This window comes from Numida meleagris, chromosome Z (assembly GCF_002078875.1).
Source record: "Numida meleagris isolate 19003 breed g44 Domestic line chromosome Z, NumMel1.0, whole genome shotgun sequence".
NCBI classification, from domain to species: Eukaryota; Metazoa; Chordata; class Aves; order Galliformes; family Numididae; genus Numida; species Numida meleagris.
In genome coordinates this window covers 47,850,985-47,878,401 of record NC_034438.1, presented here as the reverse complement: position 1 = coordinate 47,878,401, position 27,417 = coordinate 47,850,985, and the positions used below count along the sequence as shown (strand labels likewise).

Here is a 27,417-nt window from a genome sequence, read left to right as displayed (position 1 = left end):
GAATAACATTAAGAAAAAAACAAGGGCCAATCTTGAACCACTGAATATTATAATAATACTGTTCCAGCTTGTTAATGTCAGTGTCTCTGTCCACTGATCAGTTCCAAAAGCCCAGTATCTGCTCTGTATACCAAGAGCACTAGGTCAGCACTGCAAGTGTCCAGACTCTACTTCTTCAGATCCTCAGCAACACACTTTCAAGTAACAAAAAATTATTTTTACAAGGTCCATGAAAATCCCTGAATTAAAAATACTCTGTATATTCTATCCTTCCAAAGATGATGAAATATTAAGTCCAGCGGCTTCCACCTTGTCCTTTAGGTTGTAATGCCTCCAAATCCTGGCCCAATTACTCTGCAAATCCCAGTTCAATCTTTCTCCCTGCAAGCTGTTTTCCCATAGCTTCCCGCTGAAAGTACTAAGATTTACCAGACAGAATGTTTATCTCTCTATCCAGGAGATAATATAGAAAGAAGATGAATTGGGTAAAGAACAGCTGCAACTTCACTTACAACATAATTTAACGTAAATATGAATATCTAAGCATAAAATCTATCTCCACGTAATTTTGAGTTTACAAGGAGACCATGGCCTCCCTTCAGTCTCTGCTCTTACCTCCCGCCCACAATAACTGCAGTCCTGATGCACAATTCATAGTACTACCAGCTCTGCTAGACACTGACATTTCATCAAATGTGTATTAAAAATACAAAAAAGCAAATAAACCCAGACATTTAGTAAAAAAAACACTATACAGAGATAGGCAGAAAATTGAGAACATCATCCGTCTACAGCGACTTGGCCTGTCAAGATTTCCCCATGAATTCTGAAAAGTGATCAAAAATGCAACTTGTGAGCAAAATGCTGGCTCAAAATACAAGAAGTTATGGGATGCTAGAATGACATCAAGTCCTCCTCTAACTATATATACCAAGGTAGCCTATAGAGGAACCTAGAGGGTACCTAGAAACTGCAGCTGGATAGGTGACATACAGTAAAATGATTTACAAGAAATACCAGCTGCACTGCCATTTTGTCTTGTGAGTTGTTTCAAATGATGCCTGTCAGTCTACGCACCTAGTTAATAAAAAAGCAGCTAACTTACAGTTCTTGTTGTTCAGGACCAGCTGTAAATTACTCTACATTTTTTCCTACTTCTCCTGATCTTCTTTCTAAATATGCTCCCTTGGTATTATTCCCTGTTTTGCCTTCCAACCATACTAGTTACTTCCACTGCAGTGAATATTTCGGAATATCTACATCATATTCTTAGGGAGTGTAACACAAAAATTATCCAACATCGTATAGACAATTCTCTATGTAAGTAGGATGCTCCAACAGTAATGCTTTCTAGTTATGGAAACTGAGACTGATACAAAAAGCACAGTAACACTGCTTGAGAAATTCTCAGCTACAAAACACTATTTTTCAGCAGTCACCATCAACAGCTACACATTTTCACCAGCAGTCGACTAGAGTTTGCAAGCCATGCTTACAAAAATCTGAACCAGTGAAGGTGATCTACTGTCACTATGGCATTGCTGAAACACATCACTCTGTGCTCACACAACACTGTGCTCACATTCACTGTTTGGTCTCCATGAATGTTCAGCAAGCAGTGAGGAAGGTTAGTGGGTGCCATTTTCTCTACATGGAGGAATTCAAGGCCACATCTTCATTTCACAAGCACTCCCATGTCAGATGCCATTTTGTCAGACTGCCCCTCTGCTGCCATCTGTCACGTGGGAACAAAATTGAATGAAATATTGGTGGGGAGGTTCAACCTCTACGTCCATACCACCAACATCCGCCTCTGACATTGTGAGCCAACATAGTAAAATAGTAGGCATTTCTTTCAGAACAGCCAATACACATATTTCCTATGTTCCCATCATATGCATATAAAATAACTATGATAAAGGCATAATTGAGATGTTAAGTCAAAATCAGATTTCTAATTGCTTTTTCTTTTAATTAATTTAGATTTGAAGTTCCAGTTTGACATATAAAGCTCTATTTATTAGGTCTTGGGAACACAAAAGAACAATCTGTGGTCTGTCACAGTCAGAACCTTTTTAAGGTATAATGAAAACCCAGCTTTTCTCTTAGACAATTTCAAGGCATGTAGACTCACAAATTGCTTATTTGGAGAAAAACTCAAGTTTTTACATTATGTTCCAAATGTGCAGAAATCTGTTTTTCACATTTTTGTCTTGGGTGATTCCCATTAAAGGCAAGAAATGAGGGCTTCAGATAGACCAGTATTTGACCATAAACTGCTGTATCATTTTATGCTCCTATACCAATGCAAAGAAAACCAATACCAATTTCAACATCAATCTTAAACTTATTTTGCTTATTTTAATATGTAGAAAGCCTTCATGTCATTCATTTTTCCCACTCTCTGATAATTCCTCATTACAACTGTGGCAGAGAGTCAGAAAAAGTTTATTACCACAGCTGCTAATAACAAATCCTGTTTAGACATAAGGAAGAAATCCTTTAACAAGAGTGTGCTGAGGCAACTAGAAGAGATTGCTCAGAGAAGTTGTCAGTGTCCCATAAACAGAACTGTCCAAGATCAAGGTGGATGTCATTTTGAGCAACCTGACCTAGTGAAAGGTGTCTTTGCCTGGAGAGGAAGGTTGGAACTAGGTGATATTAAAGGCCTCCCTAAACCAGCCAGTCTATGATTCTGTGACTTCTCACTTTTATTGCTTCAAGATGAAAAAAATAGTCTTTCTAAAAGCTGCATCAGAGACAATCAATAGCAATGACGTATTTTTGTACTGCTGGAAAATACTCAACTTTGTTTCAAGGTTCCATTTTTTGATGACAACTTTTGCTCTAATGGAACTTGAACCTGTAAGCCAATTTCCCAATTTATTGTTATGCCAAGATCCTCTGTATCCAAAAATGTTAGTATGCACTGCTACATCCAGAAAACCAACTTCAAGGGCTGATCTCAGCTTGACCTAAAAGAGCAATAGGAGATTAAAAAACTATATCATAGCTACTCTTTAAAGCTGCAGAGCTTTAAGGAGAGCAAAATCAGTTTATACTGTCCACCTTTTGTGGTAGTTTAACACTAGTAGCTATAGCTAAGCATCATCACAATGCTCTCTCACTCCACTTCCTAAGAAGGACAGGGGTAAGCAAGTATAGACTGCTCACCAGTTACCACTCAAGGGAAAAAACAGACTCAACTAATGGAGATTTATATAATTTATTGCCTGTTGATAGCAGAGTACAGCAGTGAGCACTAAAAGCAAACTAAGAGCAACTTTCCCTTGCATTCATCCTCTTCTACCTCCTCCCAGTGAGCAGCACCAAGAAGCAGGGAATGTGGGCTGTGATCAATTCAAAATGCTTAATTTCTCCCATTCCTCCAAGGCCACTCTCTGCTCCTGCTCAACATGCAGTCCCTTCCATGGATGTCATTCTTCCCCAATTGATCCCACATGGGCTTCCCACAGGCTGCAGCTTTCCCAGCGCTGCTCACAGTTGTGTACTATGGGGCACATCCTTCAGGAGCTGCTCCAGCACTGTTCCCACAGGCAGCAGCTCCTGCAGCCCTCCTGACCCACTGCAGGGCCTTTCCTGGGCTGCAGAAAGCTTCTGCTCGGCACTAAAGGCACCTCCCGCTCTCCTCTTGCACTGAACTTGGTGGCTGCAGGGCTACTTCTCTCATATTTCTCTCCTGTCTCTTAGCTGCTTTTGTACATCAGTTGTTCTTAAATCTGCTCTCCCAGAGGCACAACCAGTGTCACACATGGCTGTATACAGCTAAACTTACCGGGTTAGAGGCGGTTGAAATAGTTGAAGAGAACAATACGGAGATGATATTGTCACTAAGATAACTGCCAAAAGTGCAGAAATGGGATTGCTGAAAATCGCAGAATAACAGAAAGCGAAAATAACAGCATTTGCTGATGCTTTAACACACACTGAGTGAACTACCACTTCCCATAAACAAATTAGCAAAGTGAAAAAGAGAAAAAATATATCCAAATGCTCTATAAACAGCCCTTGAATGGATGGTTTGGAGAGTGGGAACTGGGGGAGCAATACTTCTCCCACTGTAAAGAAAGATCAGGTATATGACTGCCTGAGGAACCTGAATATCCGTAAGTCTATGGGTCCCAATGAGATGCATCCCAGAATCCTGAGGGAATTGGCTGATGTAGTCACCAAGCCACTCTTGATGATATCTGAAAAGTCATGGCAGTCAGCTGAAGTTCCTGATGACTGGAAAAAAGGCAACATCACGCACATTTTTAAGACAGGTTGAAAGTATGACCCAGGGAACTACCGACCTGTCAGCCTTACCTTTGTGCCAGGGAAGATCATGGAGCAGATCCTACTGGAAGCTCTGCTAAGGTACATGGAAGAGACAAAAGTGGTATGGGACAACCAGCATGGCTTCACCAAGGGCTGGTCCTGCCTGACCAACACTGTTGCTATTTATGATGGCATAACTGCGTCAGTTACGCCTTTAGTAAGGCCTTTGACAAGGTCCCCCGTAAGAGCCTTCTCTCCAAATTAGAAAGATATGAATTTGAGGGGTGGACTGATCAGTGGATGAGAAACAGGTTTCAAGATCGTAACCTGCTAGTAGTGGTCAATGGATCAAAGTCTGGATGGAGATTAGTGACAAGTGGTGTCCCTTAGGTGACATTATCAGCAGCAGTGCTCTTTAACATCTTGATCAATGACAACAACAGTGGGATTGAGTGCATCCTCAGCATGTTTGCAGATGACATCAAGCTGTGGTATGTAGTTGACACACCCAAAGGACAGGATGCCATCAAGAGAGATACCTCAGCAGGCTCCAACTGTGGTCCAAGGAGAACCTCATAATGTTCAACATATGCCAAGTGCAAAGTCTTGCACATAAGTTGTGGCAACCCCCACAACCAGTACAATCTCAGGAATGAAAGAAGGGTGGAGCTCAGCCCTGATGAAAAGGACTTGGGGGTACTGCTGGATGGTAAGGTGGACATGAGGCAGCAATGTGCCACCACTGCCCAAAAAAGCCAACCATATCCTGGGCTGCTTCAAAAGGGGCATGGCCAGCAGGTCAAAGGTATCTAAAGAGGGGCTCTAAGAAAGAAGGTACAGACTCTTTAGGAGGGTCTGTTGTGATAGGACAAGGGGAAATGGTTTCACACTAAAAGATGGGAGATTTAGATTGGATACAACATAATAGTTTTTTACAACAAGGGAGGTGAGACATTGGAACAAGTTGCCCGGAGTGGTGGTGGAAGTCCTGTCCTTGGAGACATTCAAGATCAGGCTAGACTAAGGTCTGAGCAACCTGATCTAGCAATAGTTGTGCCTGTTAATTGCAGGGTGGTTGGACTGGATGAGCTTTAAAGGTCCCTTCCAACACAAAAGTTTCTATGATTCTATGATAAAATAGGGTCACATTGCTATAAGAGTAGAAGGCAGAATAGTAAGAAAAAAATATTTAAAATGAATTTAAAATGAGTCAATCATAAATGCTGGCATTTCACCTAATACTTATACAACTACTGTTAGATTTATTGTTGTCAGGTTTACTCATCACCTCACCTCTTACCACTTACAATAACCATAATAGGAAAAAAAAAGAATAAGAAAAAAACCATTCCCTAGAATGTTACTCACACAACTGTCTCAAAGGAAAGAGAGGATACCTAAACCAGAATATTTCCATTTGTAAGAGTTATCTCCTAGGCATTTGCTGATTTTGCTGACAACACAACTAGAGTAGCTACAAGGTACACATTTTGTCCTCTCATGTATTTTGTACTCATCATGTATTAGCTGCATAAAAATAGAAGGGTCAAGCCTCCATCTGGCTCATCCATTCCTACTCCTTACAGTAGTTAGCTTTTACTGTACACAAATCCTGGGAAATTTGAGACAATGAAAGAATGTGCAGTTAGCAGACAATAGCTTAAGGTTATCTCTACTCAACAGCACCAATTGCCTGTACTACACACAACAAGTCTGCTGTAATACCAAAAACGATAAGATTTATATATCCTAGCAAACGTGTTATATGCTGATGAAAAGCATAAAATTGACATAATGGTTCTTCAGGGCTATAAACATGTTTTCTTTCACAGCTTAATTGACAATGACTAGATTGACCTTTTCTCTATAATTGTAACTACAGTAGAGCAATTAAACAAAATCACCACCTCTATCATTTCTCACAGATATTAAATAAAATGCAAAAGGATGGGATTCTCAATCACCTCTTTATGCTGATGTAACTGCAAAACAGCATTTTACGCTCTCACTCATGAGTTGGAATAAAAAAAATTCTCTTAAATCATATACTATGATGAAAAGTGACAAATACATTAGAAATAATCTGCAACATCCAATATGCTGAAAATCCCTTTACTACATCCTAAATAAGCATTCATGCCCTGCACTATTACCATAACAAAGTGTTTTTTCCTGACAATTCATGCTTCTCACTTACTCTTTGGCTCACTGAAACTTAAAGAGTCCCCATTGTGCAAGTTGTTCTTCACACAAACACAGCCTATACTGTGCATTTCAAGAAGTCTAAAGATTCTTAACAGCTGGATTTTGCATTGGATAATTCAGTATCAGAACTTTCCCCTAGTTTTTCATTACCCCTTCCTCTCCTCTGCAGGTACATACTATGTGGTGTCAACAGGAAAATGATGAAACAATAATATATTCTTATGTGTATTCTTAATATATCCTTATGTTACTTCACAGTTACACGTGACTGTTAATGGGAAAGTTTTAACTTGAAGAATACAGCCAGGTTATCTGGCTCAGATATCAGATACCAGATATCTTTATATATCAAGATTGGATTTTAAGATATTGTAAGCTGAGATCTGATACTTTTCCAAAGTACCTAAAAAATTACTCACTTATGTTCACTGCGTCCTTTTAAGATGCAATTGAACACTATATTTTCATTTGCATACAGATGCATCTATAACCACACAACCAACAATAAAGTTATTTCATACAAGTGTCTATTCAACACCTCTATTTTTGAGGCATTTGTTGAAAAACATTGAATGTGACAAGCAATTGGCGGTATATAAAGGAAGGTATTTGTTTATAAGGCATCACCTTAGAATACAATGACTAGCAATATTTGCAGGCTCGGAAGGAGGAAATTTACTTTCCTCTGCCACATTTTATTTCACTTTTTGAATACTCAAAGTATGTACATAAAATTACATTTTAAAGAGAAGTGTGATAAAATCACTTCAAATTAATTTAGAAATTATATTAAATCCAGTGACCTATTTTAACTATAATCTCATTTTTGAATCCTTGTCTTTGGAACGAGGGACAGCAAAAGTATGCATTGGGAATGTCTAGGAGAATGATTAATTGAAAATCATTACCTAATCACCTGTAAAATTATAACAAACACCTACTTTTGTTCATCCATTTTCCTTCAATAGCATCCAGGGTCACAGTTTCTGATTCAGCAATAAGAAATTTAATGACATCTACAGGCACATCATCCTCCCTTCTCATCCCTCACAAGCTACGAAATATGGCTGAAGCAATTGTCTTGCCAACATGAAGACTCAACTGAAGATTGTATAAAATGTGTCAGAAATAGGACATATAGGCTTGACTCAAAATACTAACAATGAAAAAGACTAAAAACCAATAAACAAAGGCGACAACAAATGAATGGTAAAATCCAGACAAATCTGAAAGGGTGCTTGTTGGCATGTGAACTTAATTTTAAAAGGACAATTAAGTGAAACTTAATTAAGTGAAGCCTGGAGCAGCTGGACAGTGAAAGAACACAACCTGAGAAAACCAAGTACTAAAGAGTAAAAATTGCCCAAAGATTAATAGAATAGCATCAGATTTTGTCACTTTCATCTGCAACATTCACAGTGGTTGAGGGGTATCCAAGAAGCCTAAAGTCCACTCCCTGTTCTTTCCATGGATCACAGCTCCTTCCAAAGTGCCATACCAACCCTCAAGCAGTTCCCAGACACAGAAGCACTGTTTTACTCCTCTGGTCCAGCCAAGTAGCCAAGGCTACACACTGTGATCTCAGAATGACAAGGTACATTCATAACATAAAGCAAACACTAATACAGCATGGTTTAATTATTGCTATAATTCAGCTGCTACAATGTCTAAAGCAAGGTTGTTTGTTTACCAGGAAATAAAAGCCCATTGCTCAACTACATTTTCATAGAACTGTAGAATGGTTTGAGTTGGAAGAAACCCTTTAAGATCATAGAATCGTTTCAGTTGGAAGAGACTTGTAAGATCAAAAAGTTCATCCATCTATTCATGAAGCACTACCAAGTCCATTGCTAAACCGTATCCAAAGTGCCACATCCACACGTCTCTTGAACATCGTAAAGGATGGTGACTCCAACACTTCCCTAAGGAGCCTGTTTCTATGCCTAACCAGTTTTTCTGTAAAGAAACTCTTCCTAATAACCAATGGAAACCCTGAGATCCCAGGGTCTCAAACCTGATCTTCATTTACAGTGGGAAGGAGTTCACTTCCCCAGTCCCTGCCTTGAGATTCAGGACCTCAGAGATGTAAGAATTGTGATTACCAGCAAAAAGTAAGGCAAAAGAACTGAATGATGCCTTATAACCATATTGATAATCTCTATTCCAATTAAGTTAAGTAGATAAATAGATAGGAGGAAGGCCTATACAATACGGTAGTTACGCAAATGGAAATTCAGGTCAAATGTAAAGATCTTCTGATACCACGACATGTGTCAACAAGTAAATCATAATTGAAGCCAATAAAACGTGAATAAATAACAACTAACATTTTAATAAAACTGCAAATTAAAGATTGGAGACTAGGACAAGATCTTGAGAAGAAAAAAAATAAGCACCTGTTTTTTTTTCTATCCTGGACATTTGCCTTGTGGTAGCCATTAAAAAATGCTTCAGGGAATTTTTTTTCACTAACGCCCTTTTGTAATGCAAAATTATCAAAGACTTCATATTACGGAAAAAAAAAAAAAAGAAACAAAATCAATGTGAAAGTTGTACATTCCTTCCATTTCAAAGAGGTATGCATTTTATGTGACATGGCAGAGTTTTATACATTCAATGGATTGAAGTGTTTTGATATGTAACTTTTTTCATGAAACTTAGAGGTATTCAAACTCAATAAGTATCTTAAAATATCACCAGGTTATACACAACACCCTTTCATAGATTTTATTCAGAAAATACTTGACAATATTGACTGTCAGCATCTCAGAGAGATACGTGCAGTTTGCAGGAAAGTGATGCATCAGAATACTGTAGACAAAACAAAAAACGTGCTATTGAAAATATTCTGAAATGCAAATTCACAGTAATAAATGATTAGTTAATACTGCAAATAGGATGATCTGAAGTTAAAGAAGAGCTATCTAAACACAAGAGTCTTTATTTTCAAGTACTGCTTGGGCAAGTAAAATCTTACTAGAAAATGTATTTTTAATTGCATTTTTATTTCAATTCTTTTATTTTGAATTGTGAATACTGAATTTTTAGAAACCATTATTTTGTCTTGGAAGTCGACAGGTTACAAGAATGAAGTGGTGCTTGCAGTTCAACTTTGAATTGAAATAACCCGAAATTTCTGTGCTTCCATTGCTATTATCTAAAATCATGAACGTCCTTTACAGTCAGTTCAAAGTTACAACACACAATGGTAATTCTGCTGTTAGTGCCATCAACAGTGAAGACAGAAACAGGCAGGAAAACAGTCCAAAACGAGAGTACTCTACGTTGCACAGAATGTATTTTCTTTCTTGGGTTCCCCCAGGGGGATCTAATATAATTCTAAATTCTTGCCACAGTCTCCCAGGACGGGAGACAACTAATGGATGAGAGCTTGTGCACACACTTTTCATTTTTCCCCTGCTGAAAAGATAAAAGGATGGCACAAACTTTCTAAGTCAATATCTAATTGATATGTCTGAAAGCAAAAGTGGAACTGCAGTTTGCAATACAGATTAGGGAAACACTTTTCTGAAAGACTAAATGATCAATTGTATTTTTGTACTATTAGCTGAAAGTACAAGTTTAACTTCTTTGAACTTTGTTTGAACACAGAAATCAAATCTGCATGTGTTTATACAAGAAGATTATAAGTGACAACATATCCACTCTATTTATATAAACTATTTTTAGCAAGTTGAGTCACGTATCTGCGAACACATGCTCTGGTTTCAGCTGGGATGGAGTTAATTTTCTTTCTAGTACCAGCTATGCATTTTGGATTTAGAATCAAACTAGAGGTTGTAACATACTGATGTTTCAGGTGTTGTGGAACACTGCCTGCAGAGAGCCCAGGGCTCCTCTGGTTCTAGTATAGAGACACTGAGGAGGACACAGCCAGGACAGCTGATCCAAACTGGCTAAAGGGTTGTCCCATGCCAGATGGCATCATGCTGAAATATAAAACTGGGGGAGTCGGCTGTGGCTGCTCAGGAACTGGATGGGCATCAGTCAAAGGGTGGTGAGCAAATGCACTGTGCATCAATTGTTTTGTTTATTCTTTCCATTATTTTTTTTCTATTTTTTTCCTTCCATTTGTTTTTATAAATTTCTTATTAAACTTTCCTTACACAGCAGCTGATCTTTAAGATCCCTCCCAACCCTATGATTCTGTAATAATCTCAACATCTTATTTTGATTCTCTTCCCCATCCCACTATGGAGGCAGGGAGTGAACTGCTGTATGGCAGTGAAGAATATTCATAATATAGTATTCAAGTTGTGTTTTTTCACCAAACTGTTCTGTGTTCACAGTTTTTCTGTAGTTTTTAAAATGCAATAACAAAGCATCCAGCCAATATCAAATACGTGACAGAGGTATTCTCTCAATGTAGCCTACATATATCAAAATTCAAAGTATTACTAAAAAAAACCAAAACCACTGTATACAGATGTGTAGGAAAAGAAACCACTGAAATCTACCTACCAAAAGAAATACACAGACGATAAACAATAGAGCTATAAAATTCTGAAGGTAAGACCTTCTGTTTTAAGTGCTTTACTCACAGTAGGAAAGTATTTACAATACCTAAAGACTGCAGGAAAATTTGAACGTCATCTGAAAAGCCTTGCTCAGTAATATTTTATTCACTGCTCCGTTTAACAAGCTTATTGTCATGCCTTGTAGACTGACAGCTGCCAAGATCAGCATGGAATAGCACCTTCTACAACGAAGTGATATCTAGACTTCCCAAGTAAAATTTTCCTGAAGAGATTTTGCCAAGGAAATATGTAATTCAAGAGTGCATTTTACCCTGAATTAAATGAACAGGTATCTTAGTTGCAGCAATCAAAATCATATAAAACTGAGTTTGCTAAGTCCTACATCAAACAACATAAGATTTGCAAATATGCTGAAAATAAGTCTGAATGAATGCATTTTATACCATTTTACCCACAGTGTAACTAACTGAGAAATACAACAGGTCTTTTGTCTCCTTTTAGCACTCTGTCAAAATCAATCTCAACATTTTTCCAATTAAAGTACATTCTTTTTTAAATATACACATATTTTATCACCTCATACTTGATTTTTCTTGGTTGTAATAAACTGTGCCACTTTGGTGGCACTGAAAAGCACTTTCAGTGATCTGCAGAACTCTTAATATTGTTTAGCTAGTGCTAATTTGTAGCAGGAAAGAATGAGATAAGAACAGAATAATTAACAGATACTCCACTGTGCACACCCATGAGCCTGAGATTCTGCTTTATAAACAGAATTCTCATTTGTTTAGTAAAATCAGCTTTCATATTCTGCTCTGTTCTGCACTGGGCAGGGGCCCTAAGATGTTTTTTGTTGATTTTTTTGTTTGTTTGTTTTTAACAATGATGCTTTTTAGATGCTGCATCCAGCCTCAGGTTTCAGCACCCACGGTTTAGCCTAGCTTGAGGTGAAATAGATTACAGAGTATTGCATTGTCACTGAAAAAAACCCTGCTACTATCTGATGTCACTCCTGAATCAAACACATTGTAGTGCCTGAGATTTAGAGACTTACCTAGACATAACTATTACCTAGACTTACCTAAATACAAGCAGGATATTTAACCCTAACTTCTACTTTTGAGAAATATGCCTACTCATAACTGATTTTGGCTTATGTTTCAAAGGAACAAAACTTGTACAATGCCTCCACTAGAACAGGATCAGAACTAAAAAGATTCTGGCAAAAAACTAATATATTTCAAAACAGAAGTGCGTATAAGAAATACATTTTTGTCCTATTCTAAACAGTAGCTTTTTTAAAACTCCTGATTTAGGAAGCATTCATTCCTTCACCACCTTTAGCAAGCTTACACAAATGCAAAGTATCTTTTATTACCTACTCTGAAAGCATGGCGTTTAATGTTCAAAGTTTTCTTTGTCATAAGCACATTACATTAATGCACAATAATAACAACAAAAAGAAAGACGCAAAAGCATAACCTTTAAAATATATACACTCTGAAACAAAATTAACAAGAAATAAAATGGGGAAAAAATAGGAAATATATCAAACTGTTCTGAAACATTAATTACACAAACTTCAGATAACCAAGTGTAAAGTCTATTTTAACAAAAAAGAACGTGTGCATGATGTCAGATACGTTATGTATTGCTTCTAGTTCTCCTGACTTCTATAGAACACTAGCTTAAAAGTGCATTCGCTCATTTTATAAGAATGGAATTATTTTGTAAGTAATGAATTGTAATTCATATTTGTGAACAACGTTGTCCCAACAGTGAACAGAAGAAAAATTCATTTATTTTACTTCTGCTGCATAAGACCACTGCAAATCAGAGATGATCTGAACAGCTTCCCAAGTAGTTCAATAGTTTACTGTAGCTTTCATTCCTCTGAAAGAAGCTAGGGAAACACTATGGTAGTGTGGTTTCTCCAGAATATATTTCTCTCTTTATTAGGAATACTTCTCTTTCACTCTAGAGATCCATATGCTTCATCACAGAGTTTGAAAAATAGCCTATACTAATAACAGCCTAGCAGGTCTCGGTAAATCCAAGTTGCTGTAAAAATGTCTCAAGAGATAACATGATCTCTTTCTACAATGGAAATAGAAGAATATTCTAAAGAACAAAAAAGACTGAGTAAAGTGAAGGTATCTGTGTAGAACTAAACACTGAGATCTACGAAATTTTCATCAGAAATACTGAGTGACTGTGTCAATGCCAACAACCACCTTTAAAATAGTTCAAACTCACTGAGGAAACAAGGAATATCTAATAAACAAATGACTGCTTGTGAATTATTTTTATTTTAACCATATCTCATTAGAAAAAGGGAAAAATTACAACAAAGCTGCTTTTCCAACAGTTTTAGATGATTTATATTAGCTATCCTCTTTTGGTTAAAAAAAACCCAAACGATTAACTTTAGATACTGATGATGGTATGGAAGTAATGCTTGCAATCATCCTGCTGTAGTTAAGAGTCTAGAATGCAGTCTGGATTAACTGGGACCTGGCAAATCTGTTCTAGTGCAAAACTTCTGGCATTGCTCTTAACTCTCCCACTAATACTGGTTCACATCAATCCATTAAAAGCTGTTGATTAAGTTAGTTACTTTCAACCTATTAGTTGAAATCCAAAGCAGATGAAAAGACAAGAAATATGACAAAATAGCATATAGTTGGTAGAAGGAAAACAGGGAAAAAATAAAAACAGAAACCCATTTTTCTGACCTTTCACTGTACTAAATACTCGTAATGATATCCTACACTCAGCAATAGCCTTCATTAAGTTATACTTTGCTAGAATATCTTCCAGAATAAGGACAAATCTTGGAAAGTCAGGAGCCGGCAGAAAAGAGTAAAACTCACCTATTCTACCTTCAGCATTCTTAACTGAACAAATGAAACAGCAGCTAACAGCAAGTGCTAGTATATGAATCACAAAATGGCTGAGATTGGGAGGTGTCTGACCTCTACAGCTCACCTGTTCAACGTTTCTGCACCAGCAAGGACACCAAGAGCAGGGTGCCCAGAGCCACATCCAGGCAACTTTTGGAGATCCCCAAGGAGAAGACCCTACAGCCTCTCTGGGCAGCCTGTGCCAGTGGTCCAACACCTGCACAGCACAGAATTGTTTCTCGATGTTCAGAGGGAACCTCCTGTGCTCCAGTGTGTGCCCAATGTCTCTTGTCCTGGCCCTGGGCATTACTGAACAGAGCCTAGCTCCACCATCTTTGCATGCTCCCTTCATTTATTTGTACATATTGCTGAGATCCTCCTTAAGCTCCTCCAGGCTGAACAGTCCCAACTGTCTCAGCCTTTTCTCATAGGAGGGATATTTCAGTTCTTTATCATCACTGGATCTTCATGGGACTCTTGCCAGTCCATCCACATCTCTCCTGAACTGGAGAGCTCAGAACAAGATACAGCAATCCTCATGTGGCCTTATGCCAGAAAATGCTCTACTGATTGTAAAAATGGTTGCTTTAAAAAAATTCAAGCTTAACAATTTAACAATGAGCAGTGTGTTTCCTGTCTTTTCTGCCCCTCCCTTGTACAAGATTAGATGTACCAGTTGGCTGAGTCCCACCTCCCTGTGGCACACAGAAGTGCATACAGCAATTTCACTCCACAGGACAAAAATCTAGATGCATAGATTGAAGGAAGTCTGAGATCACTTTGGTATATTTCTGACTGGGAAAACCAGATCATTAATCACAGGCTACGCAGAGAAACCAGTCAGACTCCAATCCAGACACAAGTCACACAACGTTCACTGCCTACACTTCATACACATCACCCTGATCACCACTTCCAAGTTATGTTACCACTTATTTTCCTCCTTACATTACTACTTCCTACACTAGAACCAGCTATTCATTCATTTGTCAGCTCAAGTTCAATTTCATCATCACTTTCCTCTTGAAGCTCACTACAGCTTCTCAAAAGTCCTTTAATTTCTCATCTCCAATACTGTAAACCCTTCACAATTCATCACTTATTAATTGATCTTGAACTCTAAACAAAGATATAATCTATAACTGTATCTAAAATCACAGAAAAAAAATCAGCATCAATCAGCATCAATCAGCCTTCTTTGACTAAAATGAAAGAAAAAGGGGTGATCATTGAGTTAAACTGACAGGACCGAAAGCAATTAGCATATGGCATCTGTCTCGTTGCCTATTTATATTTGGCATGTTCCCACCAATAACATGGATTTTACATTCATCTATAAAAATCAACAATTTAAAAAATATTCTAATTTTGAGCTTATACCCCATGCAATAAGAAACATTTTAGAGCAAATTTTAGAAGAAGGTTATGAACCTTTCAAAATATATTTTTAATGGACACTAAACAGTGTCGTCACTACAGTAAATCATTTGGACAGTTATCCTTTCTTCTTTTTCTTCCAAGTACTGGATCTGTTCTGACTGCTTAGTAAATTATAAGCTGTAACCTCAGAATGCAAAAGTAATTGTAATAAGGACTGCATCTGCTCTTCTGAGCATCAGTAAATCAGATTTTTTTATTTTGTTATAGTACTTCAAATTATACCACTGCAAATATTTTGTCAGCAGAAAACGATATAAAAATGATAAATAAATACATATATCCTATATATATATGCACACACATGTATAAATATGTACATACATAGCTTTTCAGTTTTCATGTTGCACTGAGGACTCAGTTTTATAACACACTGTCATTTCCATGCCTTCATGGAATATTGCACTTTCTTAATTTCTGTAAGGAATGTCATATGGAAAACAGTCGAGCCACATTCGTGTCAAGTCTGCCATTTCTTATTATCAGCAATCAAGTGTTAGCAGTTTCTCCTTTGGCTTAACACATGTATACCTATCTTCCAAAAACTCTTTTATGCCACAATTCATAAAGTTGTTTAGGCTGATGCTAAGTCCCCTGCACTAGATTAATAACTAATTACAGGAGATATTTATCATCTCAAGTTTCCTGCATGAGAATTGTCAGACTTAATCACCTTCCTCATATTTTCAGTATTTACAGAAACCGTGCTTCATTTATCATACACTTCAGCAGTGTGACAACATTAGACAATTTTCTTCACTTTTGATGTACTTTAAGAATAATAAAACAGTGGAAAATCTTGACAATATATTGGAAATTTTATTATTTTTGGTAACATTCATTTCCACCTCACAGTGATTCCTAAAAAGCTATTTATTCTAGAACAGGTCAATGCAGAAGTAGAACTGGCAGGCTAAAAACTGAATAAATACACAGTTAAGCTCAATTAAAGAAAACACATTCTGATTTTTATCATTGATTAATCTTTGCAAACAGTATGAAAATGATTCATTTCACATTCGTAAAAAGTCTTTATTTGATAGCAATGCCAAAGGAACTGTTTCAGAAGCACTTTTAAAGTAGGTTCTGGACACGTAACTAAAAGCTGAGAGGAGTTAGTACTCCTCTCAGATCTTGTGGACAGTTGCTGAGTTGCTCCAGGTTTGTTTTTTCCAAGCTGCTGGCAGACTGGATTGGAAAGTAACTCAGTGCTTCAAGCGAGGTTATACAGAATAGCACAAATGTGTGGCCAGTGCTAATTCTAGTGGGAATTTCATGCTGCATTACTGAGCATGGTAAGACGCCATTCTCACAAAGTATTGCATAATGAGGACAAAAAAATAAACTATACAAGATATTATGTTACTTAAATAGGGTATGAGTGACAACTCCCAAGTTTACCAATGCAAACACTGCAGCAACAATATTACCCTAATGTTATGACTAAACATTACAGAATATCTTCTGGAAGATCAGACTAACAAGAATCACTTAACTTCAGAACCTGATCCCAGGCAACCTGCTACTAGCTGTGCAAAGAAAACCGTGGGACTGGGTGTGGGTGACCCAGAGTTGTCAGGAGGCTCCTCCATTATGAGAGGCAGGAAGAGACCGGTACAAACAGCAGTATGAACACCAAGTGGCACTGGTGGTGGGAAGAAGGAGGTGGGAATGCTCCTTAGCACTAAAGCAAGCAGATGCCCACACCACAGCCCAAAGAGGAGCTCCACTGGAGCATATGGTGCTTGTACAATAAATGTGGCCCATATCTGGACAGTGGACAAGTGCTGCTTGTAACATCCCTCTTCCCCATCCCCCAGCACTGCTCAAGGTGGCAGAGGAGTAAGAAGAAAAGGAATGAAACTGAGCCCAAGAAAGAGGAAGGAAAGGTGTTGTTCTAATCTTTGCTGTTTTATTTCTTACTACCTGAATTTATTTTAGCTGGGAATACATTAAATTTGTTTTCCCTAAATCAAGGCTGCTTTGCCCTCAATAGGAGATCTCCTTGCCTTTATTTCAGCTCATAAGCTTTCTCATCCCATTTTTTTTTCCTCTGTTTTCCCTCCAGTCCTGTTGAGGAGGAAGAGTGAGTGAACAGCTGCGTAGCTGCTTGGCTGTTAGACAAGGGTATCCACCACAACAATGAAACTGCAATTATTTACAGCAGAACGAAATACTGGAGATAGCTGATCAGACAATATTGTTTTATTTTTAGTTTTTCAAATATTCAAGTTAAACATTTTAGCACAGTTAAATCAGGTATTATGTCAGTATTGAAAAACTCTTAAAAGTAAATGCTCTTGGACATAATTCAAGTGAAAGCTTACTGTAAAATGCCTAAAATGAGGTGATAACAGAAAACCGAGAGCAAAAGCAAGTCATCTGCCAAATTACCTGAAACAACCAGCAGAAAAAGCAATATAGCAACTGAAAGACAACTTTTTCTTAGATACATGCATGTACTCCTGGTGAATATTTCAGTTGTTTGCTTTCTGATTTGTGACTGATACCACAATAAATACCTTTTACTTAACCATCCCACTAATGAAAAATATTGATCTTAACATTGAAATATGACAGTACCTACTTAAAAATAAAGAAATACAATAAGTCTGTGTGGATAGGTGGTTTTTTTGTTTGTTTTGTTTTGTTTTAAAGCTGCTTCAACATTATCAGGTTTAATTGGAACACACTCCACTTTCATCAGATACGGAATATGAGGGAACATAGGTAATCGATATTTCTTCTACTATTTGTACCTGTTAGAACAAGGTTTTAAAGGAATCCTATCAAATATATTATGGATAAAAAATGCTAATGTATCCCAGTATCTCTACTGACTCAATCCACAAAAATAGTTCTCCAAATGCTGTTTTCTTTAACAGTATTTTTCCATTCAGCTGTTCAAACAAAATGCTTGGTCACTGTAAAAGCAATAAATATAGTCTGCAGATCTTTCTCTGACTGCTTCAACTACTGGTTTCACAACAATGTACCAAAGTATCAGTACCAATGAAAGGACATTGGGATGGGCCTCAGGCTGGAGGAGAAAGGGGCAGCAAAGGCAAAGCATTATGAACTGACTTCAGCCTCTGTTCACTGTCCCTGTGCAGTGTTCAGCAAGGAGACCACAGAAGAGTGGGAAATTAAGGAATTAAGTTGAAACTGGGAAGATGGGGAGTATGGGGGAAGGTCTTTAGTTTTGTCTTTTTTTTCCCTTTGCTATATAAAAATATCCTTCGCTATTTTTAACTGGCAATAAATTTATGTTCCCCAAGTTGAATCTGTTTTGCCCTTACAGTAACTGGTGACTGATCTTCATTCTTTATCTGGACCCATGACAATTTCATCTTATTTCTTCCCTGTCCAGTTGAAGAGAGAGACTGAAAGAGAAGTTAGGTGGGCATCTGGCAGCCAGACAAGCTCAACCCAGTAGAAAGACTAACTACAAAGAATTTCTTTTCATCTATTTTTTTCATAATCACTAAAAAACAAAACAAACACGAACAAAAAAAAAAACCAACAAATATTCAACAATAAAAAATATCAGAATTTAAACTAGGGAATTCACTTAAGTATGCCAAGTATCTTTGTCCAACTTCAGTAATGTATTTTGAAATTTAAACATCTGACTATCACCCCCACGTCATTTTACAAAACACTTTTGTAAGGAAATTCATTTCATTTTACATAAGGAATAAAAAAGTATGACATTCAAAAGAATAAATTCTCTTTAAAATGCCACATAGCACATCCTATAACTTTTAATGGAGTACAAGTTTTTACTGTACCTCAGAAAAAAACACTTGATAATTATGCAGAGAACCCAAAGGCAATCATCTTTCAGATAACGCTTAAAAGATTAAATAAAATTAGAATTAAGAAATGCTACTATTCACCTACAATGATTTATGACAGATATCGTATAATACAAAAGTACAGTTTCTCTTCTGGAAGGCTCTTCTATATACCAAGACCAGGTTACACAAAAATATGGAAATGAGTATCAATGCTCATGAAGCACGTCTCCACTTCAGTCAGACCAAGCTGCTGAATACTAACATGCAGCATTAGCATTTGTCATCACCGCAGATTAAAATGCACATCTTTGCTTGTGCAAAAAAGAAAAAATCTAGCAAAAGCTTTATACATTTGTAGTTTTAATGTATTTTTAATTAAAATAATTTCCATATCAAACATGAAGGGAGTTACATTTTCAGGAAGAAAATATTATTTTAGCAGTTTTTGCACTGGAAAAAAAACTCCAGCATTCACTAAATTTCCCTTTTTATGAAAATAAACTGTAAGAACCGAGCTGTTTTTTAAATGTTCACCTCCGCTAATGAAATGCTGGAGCATCCACATAAGCCAGCAACTTTGGGACTAACCTTAGCAAGCGATCATCTGCTCAGAGCATCTTCAGCATTGCATCCTCTACCCACCAAACATCCAGATCAGATCAGATACTCCCAAGGCTTTTCACACCTTCATCAATTCACGTTAACTCATGTAGGCAGTCAACACGATGTTTTTAAACACTCCTCTAGCACACGGAAAACCACATTAAGAATTTACTCTGGTAAGTAGCAGTGTGGAAAACCCCGTATGCTCTCTGCCAACAAACACAGTGCTCAGAAAATGATTCTGTTTTAGTGATCCACTAAAGAAAGCAGATGGAGATGCTTCAAAGTAGAAAATGCTTGTTTTTTCCTGACTCTATTGCTGCACAATTTCATTGTCACGTTTACATTCCAGCTTCCCATCATTCACTATTTTTCTTCGGAATTTCTTCTATATCTTGACATCCTGACTACTAAACTTATCAAAAGTCTGCATTTATGAGTTCATCCACTTCGGACTCTAACACAAAATCTCACCAACAGGTCTTAACCTGCATAGAGAGACTGTACCATTGTGCCATTTACTCTAGTTTATCTACAGTGCTATTTCATGGAAGTACCACAAGACAACAGCTTTTTTTAAGTGTACAGGTATAAGAAGATCAAATTCAAGTTTCCCATCTGTGCTGAAAGCTCAAGAAGTTGCTACGATAAAAATTACATAACTCTGCAAATATTTGCAATATGTTATGGCATGTTTTGCTGAATCTCCTTTGGGCTTTATTTCTAGATGGCACTTGAATTGATACTGTTTTATCCATTCACATTTGCAAGAACAAATGCAGTGACCAGTAAGACAACTTCAAAGTAAGAAGTTCATTTAAAATCAACTCTCATAGGAATCATCATGTTTGCAGATCTCAGTTTTACTCCTCTGCAATATAAAGACTTAAAGACAAATCTTTTGCATACTAAAATAATGTACAGGTTTGGGTTTGAAAGAAGAAATGGGAATGTTTCTATGATGTATAATTAACATACAAAATATATAGGATATACTTCAATATACGTACTTTTATATTTAGTATAAAAAACATTTGAGGCAGCTATATAGCTGCAGGAGTAATCACGATGTTAGATTAATTGGACATTCTAAGATCTTTTTTAACTCTCAACTTTTAAGACACTGTTTTACAAGTCATTAGAGGAGACTTACTTTCTTTAACTTTTAAAATGAATGTCAAGACTACTTCAACCGAACATATTTTTTACTTTAAGTAAAAAGAAACTATTTTTTACTGCCCTATAAATGCCTTGCAGACATACACTTTTAAAAACAAAAATAGCTTCAATCAAAATGCAGAAATAATAGTTCTTGCTAATTCCCACAGAACCAAAACTTTATGCCTGCCATGCAGAGGTCTTGCACTCTTGAAAGTTTTGATTCCTTTCAGTTACTTAACAAGAATTGTAATGGTCAAAGAACCAGATATAACACTGTGTCATGCGTAAGAGAATGCAATAAATATTCTGGGGCCACAGCCTTGCTTGTGGAAAGAATGTTTATGGATTTCTGGAAACAATAAAGAAATCTAAAGTACAGTTTTAAAATCAGAGATATACTTCAGCTGTAAGTTCTACCAATATGCTACCACATGAGAACCTTCTGGTTTTATTTCAGTTAGGATTCTGCACAAAGGAATGAAGAAAACAGTTTTCCATGGCTTTAAATAAAGTAAACGAACAAAACTCCAAATACTTTTTTTTATTAAAAAAAACAACAATCTTCTCTTATACTACATAGAATTAAACTGTCTTGGTAAATGTGTAAAAAAAATTTCAATATAAGACAATAAGCCGGGTTCATAATGTGTTAAGGGAAAAAAAGGGGAAAACTAATTCCATTCTCTTATTTAATATCATGAGTCTGGTATATCTTAGACTGGTACTATCTTGTATGTGCTGGATACAATAATCAAAAGGCTTTCTGAAAAGTATCAAAATGCAGAATATCCTCTGACATCCCCTCTGACTAGGAGCTATGGCTTGCTATCAACTAAAAAACAAACAAGTTCATAATGCCTTAAATCATTAACAATCACTAACTAAGCTTAAGCTAACTTAGATTTTTATCTGTTAAACACCTGAACAGTTCTTTGAATTTCTGAATGTTCACCCATCTCTTCAAAGTAAATACACTAACACTACTCTGCTGAATGTGTCTCCATATTGATTAAAAGCTATTGGCTGCATCACCTTCCTTTCATATTGTTTTCAGTATCTCTTAATTCAGCAGTTGTGGAACATGGGGGAAATGACTTAATACAGTTTAGTGTTTGGAGCTAATTGTAAAATTGGAAAAATCCTTAAACTGCTGAACAACTATTTCTCAATAAAATTCAATGAAAGCATTCATTGTTTTCCATATTTTCCCTTTTTGCTTTTAGCTGGAAGATAATTTGAATAGCTAAATTAAAACTGTAGACATGTTTTACTTACCAGTTAAGTTTTGAAAAAGTACTGACCTGTATAACAAGAAGCAAAACAGAAACAACTACAGGGACAGAAGTCAATGATCTAGAAGTTCACAACTGCAGAATATCTGTCAGTGCTGGAAAGTTTCCTTTTCTTGTTCAATTTCATAATTCTATTTGGCATGAAGTTTTAGGGTTATATGCATACAGGTAAAAGACACATTTCATACTCTAGTTCAATACTAATATCTAGAACAGTTTGAGAAGAATCACTTTGGATGATACGTAGCAAACGGTTCTATTCAAAATGTTCTTGGACTATCTCTAACCAATGATAACTTTAAGAACTCGTCTTCTAAATTTACATTTTTCAGTTTAGTATTTTTTCTCTGAATTATTTTAAAATTTTCCAGTACAGTTGTTTTTCTCTTCAAGTAAGGCCTTACAAAGACGCAGGGCAATTAAGTGCTTGCAATGGCAAAGTGTCTCCTTACCCCTACCCTCAAACAATACCTAAACAAACAATCCAAAACCCAGTCTAATAACCTAAGAAAGAAGAGCAGTAGTAACAATTCAATGGTACTTCATATTCAACACATTTCTAGATTATTAATTTTAGAACATCACACTTCCATCAAAGTTTAAGCTTGAGTACATTCTTGAAGACTTGAAAGAGAGAATGTTTGAAAAAGTCCATAGCTATACAGAAGAAAAAGTCATTCTAAGCATTCTTTCCTGCTTTTCTTAATGTAGTGCATACAGATCAAAAGGAAAAGACTTCGTTGATATACCAATTATGCTTTCGGTCTCATTCTGCTTTATTTACCAAAAGGTAAAGCATTTTATGCTTTGTAAACATACATAAATCTGACTACTTAACTCTCAAGAAATTTATTTTTTCCTTACATCAACAAAAATATTCTTCACTGTTTATATATGTTTAAACCTGTTTAAATGCTCTTCACTTATAGGAAGATTCATAGCAAACATACATTTCAATCACACATGTTAAAGAGCACATTCTCATGTAATCTACAGCAAACAACCAATTAGTGATGCCATCCAATTACAAGCAAACTCTCCACAACAAGAAAATATAAGAGTACTATAAGGTATGTTTAGATAATTTACTCACATCAAACAAGATCAACTCAAAAACCAGTTCGATTTTAATCATCTCCTCCAACTCCCAAGACATGAAGAAGTATTCTCAAAACTAATACAACTAGCTGATTTTGCTTTATACTAGTATTAGATGCTATAATGAAGTTACCTGTCATTAATGATCCAGTTCAAACACAGATTGAGGGAATTAAGGTTTTTGCATCTCTTTACTATTTCCATCACTGTTTCATTATCCAGTTCTGTGATATGACGTAGATCCAGGCTGGAAAGATTTCTTAGCTGTTGAGACAAATATGACAGAAAGAAATAAAACATTCATATAAAAACCTTATTCACTTAAATAAAGGTTATAAAAACTTCCAAAAGTTTTTTAATCACGTATTTGTGCAAACTAGTCAAGAAAAATGAAATGAATGTATTTTTCATAAAAAAAGGATAATATCAGAGATATTTAATAGAACGTACACCTGAAAACTACACTCAAATTTGGAACTCAGACAAGCTTTCAGTCACTCTGTGACAGAAAGAATTTCTTGTGCATGGTCCTGTCCACATAGTAGAAGGCCTCGGCCTCCCTCCTTACTTTCTATACAGGTTGTAAGATACCATGGTGGCATACCAACTCATTTAATTAAAGAAAGGGCAGAAAAGAAAGGCAAGACAGCACATTTGTGACATTTGTGCTCAAATACTTAAATGAATGTGATTAAAAACTCAACAATCTAAGGTTTTCAAACTGCGTAAATATCACACACTCTGTGAAAAATAAAACTTGTACATGTTAGTCTTACCCATACAGACATAAATAATAACTTTGATATTCCAAATAAAAAAATTCAGAGTTGCAGAACATGATGATTTAAGATTTACACACCACTTAACCTGATTTGTTACCATTATAATCATTACAATGTCCTTCAAAACCAGACAAAACCTTCTTACTACTTTTATGAGCTATGGATTCACAGAAGGAAATTTGTAACGATTTTTGCAGCATCCTCAAACAATGGATCAGTTTAATCATAATAACCTCCAAGTGGTGTTTGCTTTATAAGCTGTCCGACATAATCTCTGTTATACTCTGGAAAAAAATAATTGCATTAGGTAATACTGACACTTAATTAAATTTACCTTCACTGTAAGAGAGAGAAAATAATCCTATTCAGTGATTTAGGTCACTAAGGATTTGATTAAGTAAAGGCATACAACTGAGATCATATAACTGGTCCACTTCAGTAGTTAATTATTAAGTCAATATATATAAGGCAAAAAAAAAAAAAAAAAGAATGAAGGTAGTCTTGCACAGAAACTGGTATTCGCACGTTTTGTCACAAAAGTTTTTAACACTTTCCGATGTAAAATTTGAGGATAAACCACAGATTGTTTCCAATAATTCTGCTGCAAAAGCATAAAATTATGGTGCCTGACCTCTGAGAGACAATTGCAGGCTATTTCTAGAGGAAACAGGAGGAAAATATCCCTAGTATTAAAATGTACTGCTGAGTTGCTTGTTGCATTCCAATTGCATTTCTGTTTCTTATTTGCTGGTTAGAGAGAAAGGCATATGACTGATACAGTGTTGGTAAAATGGACAGATCCTGTAGGTTCTGCACTTCATGCATAATTCTATATTTCCTGTGACAGCAGTATCTTCTATACATCCAAAAAATCCCTCACAAGCAACCTCCCATTTTTCTCTCTAAGTTACAAAAAGGAGAAGCATAGAGCAACCTGAATTATTCTCACCTTCATTTAGCTACTCATGTTAGACAATTCAGCCTCTGCACTATGTTGTCAATGACGTGTTCAATGTCTATGACATGCTTGAATCTCTATGTGAAGTTCTAATAGAAATTAATGACTCCTTTCTCAAATATGCTTTCTGAAACGTAGAAATTACTCTATTTTTTTTTATTTTGCAAATAAACTGCAAGGACAAAATCTGAAAAATCATTGCACTTGTGTTTTATATATCAGCAGCAATGTGTAAAAGATTTCTCCACTTTGGGCAAAGAATCTATAAATACCAACACACTGTTGAGATGGAACAGCTTGTTTCTGTTTCCTCAGAATGATTCTGCATAAAATACATTAGTGCTGAGTATCCCAATTCACAGAAAGACAAGAGTAATGTAATGTGCCTATGATTGCAGCAGGACAGCTTTACTAAATTCTCATTTACAAGATTCTGGCAGTGATTAAAATTTCAGCATGTTCCCACGGTTTCTATCTATCTCTATGTTTATCTTGCTTTAAATAATTTAATGCCTTATTCTCTGTTTATAAAACAGGGAAATGAGGCACAAATACAATGATTATCATTACACTTGCAGTTTGTTAGAAAACGTGAATCAGAGCCAAACATCCTAAAACCATGTCCACCAAAGTAACTAGAAAACCATTTTACATGGGACAGCTGACCTTTTAGCACAGGAAATAAACCTAATAGGCAATTCAGCAATAAATATGATCTATGACGTTATGTAAATATTTACCTCAAAGACTCCTCAAAGAAAAGTTGAGAATGTTCCCTCTGAGAAAAACAGAATCCTTGTCTATCAACAAACTTTGTTTTAAGACAACATACAAGAGTAGGTAACAGGTCTTCTGAGTCCTTGTCATTGAAATTATTTAAGAAAGAAGTCATCATGAACTTAAAATAAAGATAAGTCAGTGTATGAAAATAAGTTCTTTTTAAGAAAGCAACTTACATGATTTTTTTCTACCTATTTGAGGCAAGAAAAGACAGAAAGAATTTGTTATTCCCCAGGAAAAAAAGACTCTAGCATTACACAGCTATACCTTTTCTTTTTTTTTTTTTTTGGTCATAGGCAAGAGCAGTTACATATACTTTATATGCTACCTATAACCCTCATATCTAAAACTAGTTCAATATAAAACAACTTAACTTCTCTGAAGCAGACAATTTGGACAGTTGGGACATTTGAGTCTTGAATGCATAAATCCTGAGATGAATAAAGCATGGTTTTGATCAACATTTTTCACAGAAAAGGATATTCTATTACTTGAATACTCAGTGTTAGGGCAACAGAATTAATATAAGTATTCTTCCCCCCCCCATTCAAAACATATTTTCTTCATATAGAAGTATCATTTTATCACAAAATATTAGGGCCATTGCTTTACATACATTAACACTTTTCTCCAACTCTTAATTCTATAGCTCTACAAAGAATGCTTACCATGAACAGAATCTAAGCTCAATGCCAGCAAACAAAAACCTTGTATTTAATGTGACAATAAAATCGGGAATGCAAATAGCCGATAGAGGGCTTAAAAATATGAAATGAGAAATAGAATGAAAGAATTAAGAGAAAGGAGGAAAACTTAAAGCTTGTTTGCTACACACATAACACAGCTTTACTATGTTCCTGAATTTTGACTCAGAACTCTTCTCTAAAATTGTATTAAATAGTATAAGAGTACTGAGATTTTAGAAGGAGTCTGGTTAGATGAATGAGATCAAGAGGGAACAGGATGTTGCTCCACGTCCCCTCAGTTCCACAAAATGTCAGAGAATTGATAGCACAGCACATAAAGGATTTGTGAGGAGGTTGCCTGTGAAACTTTGTAGAAAAGAAATTGTTGTGCTGCGAATGACAAATGCAAAAGAACAACTTATATCACAAAATGGCTTTAGGCAAAGGAAATTTGAAAAACAGTTTCAGATGTTTCATAAATACATTAAATTTAAAAAATTAAATAGGATTATTCTTAAGAAATTACTACTTTGGGGCCTTAAATATTTTAAGCTATAATGACACTTTTCTTGAATACGTTTTTATTGCTTAATTTAAATGAAATTTCATCAAAGTTCATATATTTAAAGATTCAGAGATTATGATAGTATTTCTGAGCTAGAATGCTACCAAGTTCATAATACTTCCATTAGTGGAACTGAAATATGTGGAATGCAAATCAAGAAACTATAGAATTTGAAAACTACCGAGGCCAGGGAAGGAGAATGGGACACAGAATGCTTGAACTGAATCTGTGAAAGTTTAGGATCCATTTCATACGCTCTGGATAGTAAAAATTGGATCACAGGTTGTTTTTCAATGTAAACTTACCTACTTGTGTAAATCTAGCTGTTACTGTAAGGAACTACAAATAAAATGTGTTTGTAATTTCT

General features: G+C 36.0%; 1 protein-coding gene across 5 annotated transcripts in view; it reads right to left on the bottom strand.

The window, feature by feature from the left end:
• The window catches only part of FBXL17 (F-box and leucine rich repeat protein 17), a 295,241-nt gene that overhangs the window by 169,596 nt on the left and 98,228 nt on the right, over positions 1 to 27,417 (bottom strand). For all 5 annotated transcript variants that reach the window (XR_002433101.1, XR_002433102.1, XM_021379301.1 and 2 more), the window contains exon 6: positions 23,413 to 23,543. Coding sequence is in view for 3 of the 5 variants with exons in the window: in XM_021379301.1 (XP_021234976.1) it covers positions 23,413 to 23,543 (131 nt within the window). In the remaining 2 variants the exon portion in view is untranslated. The remainder of the gene's footprint in view (positions 1 to 23,412; positions 23,544 to 27,417) is intronic.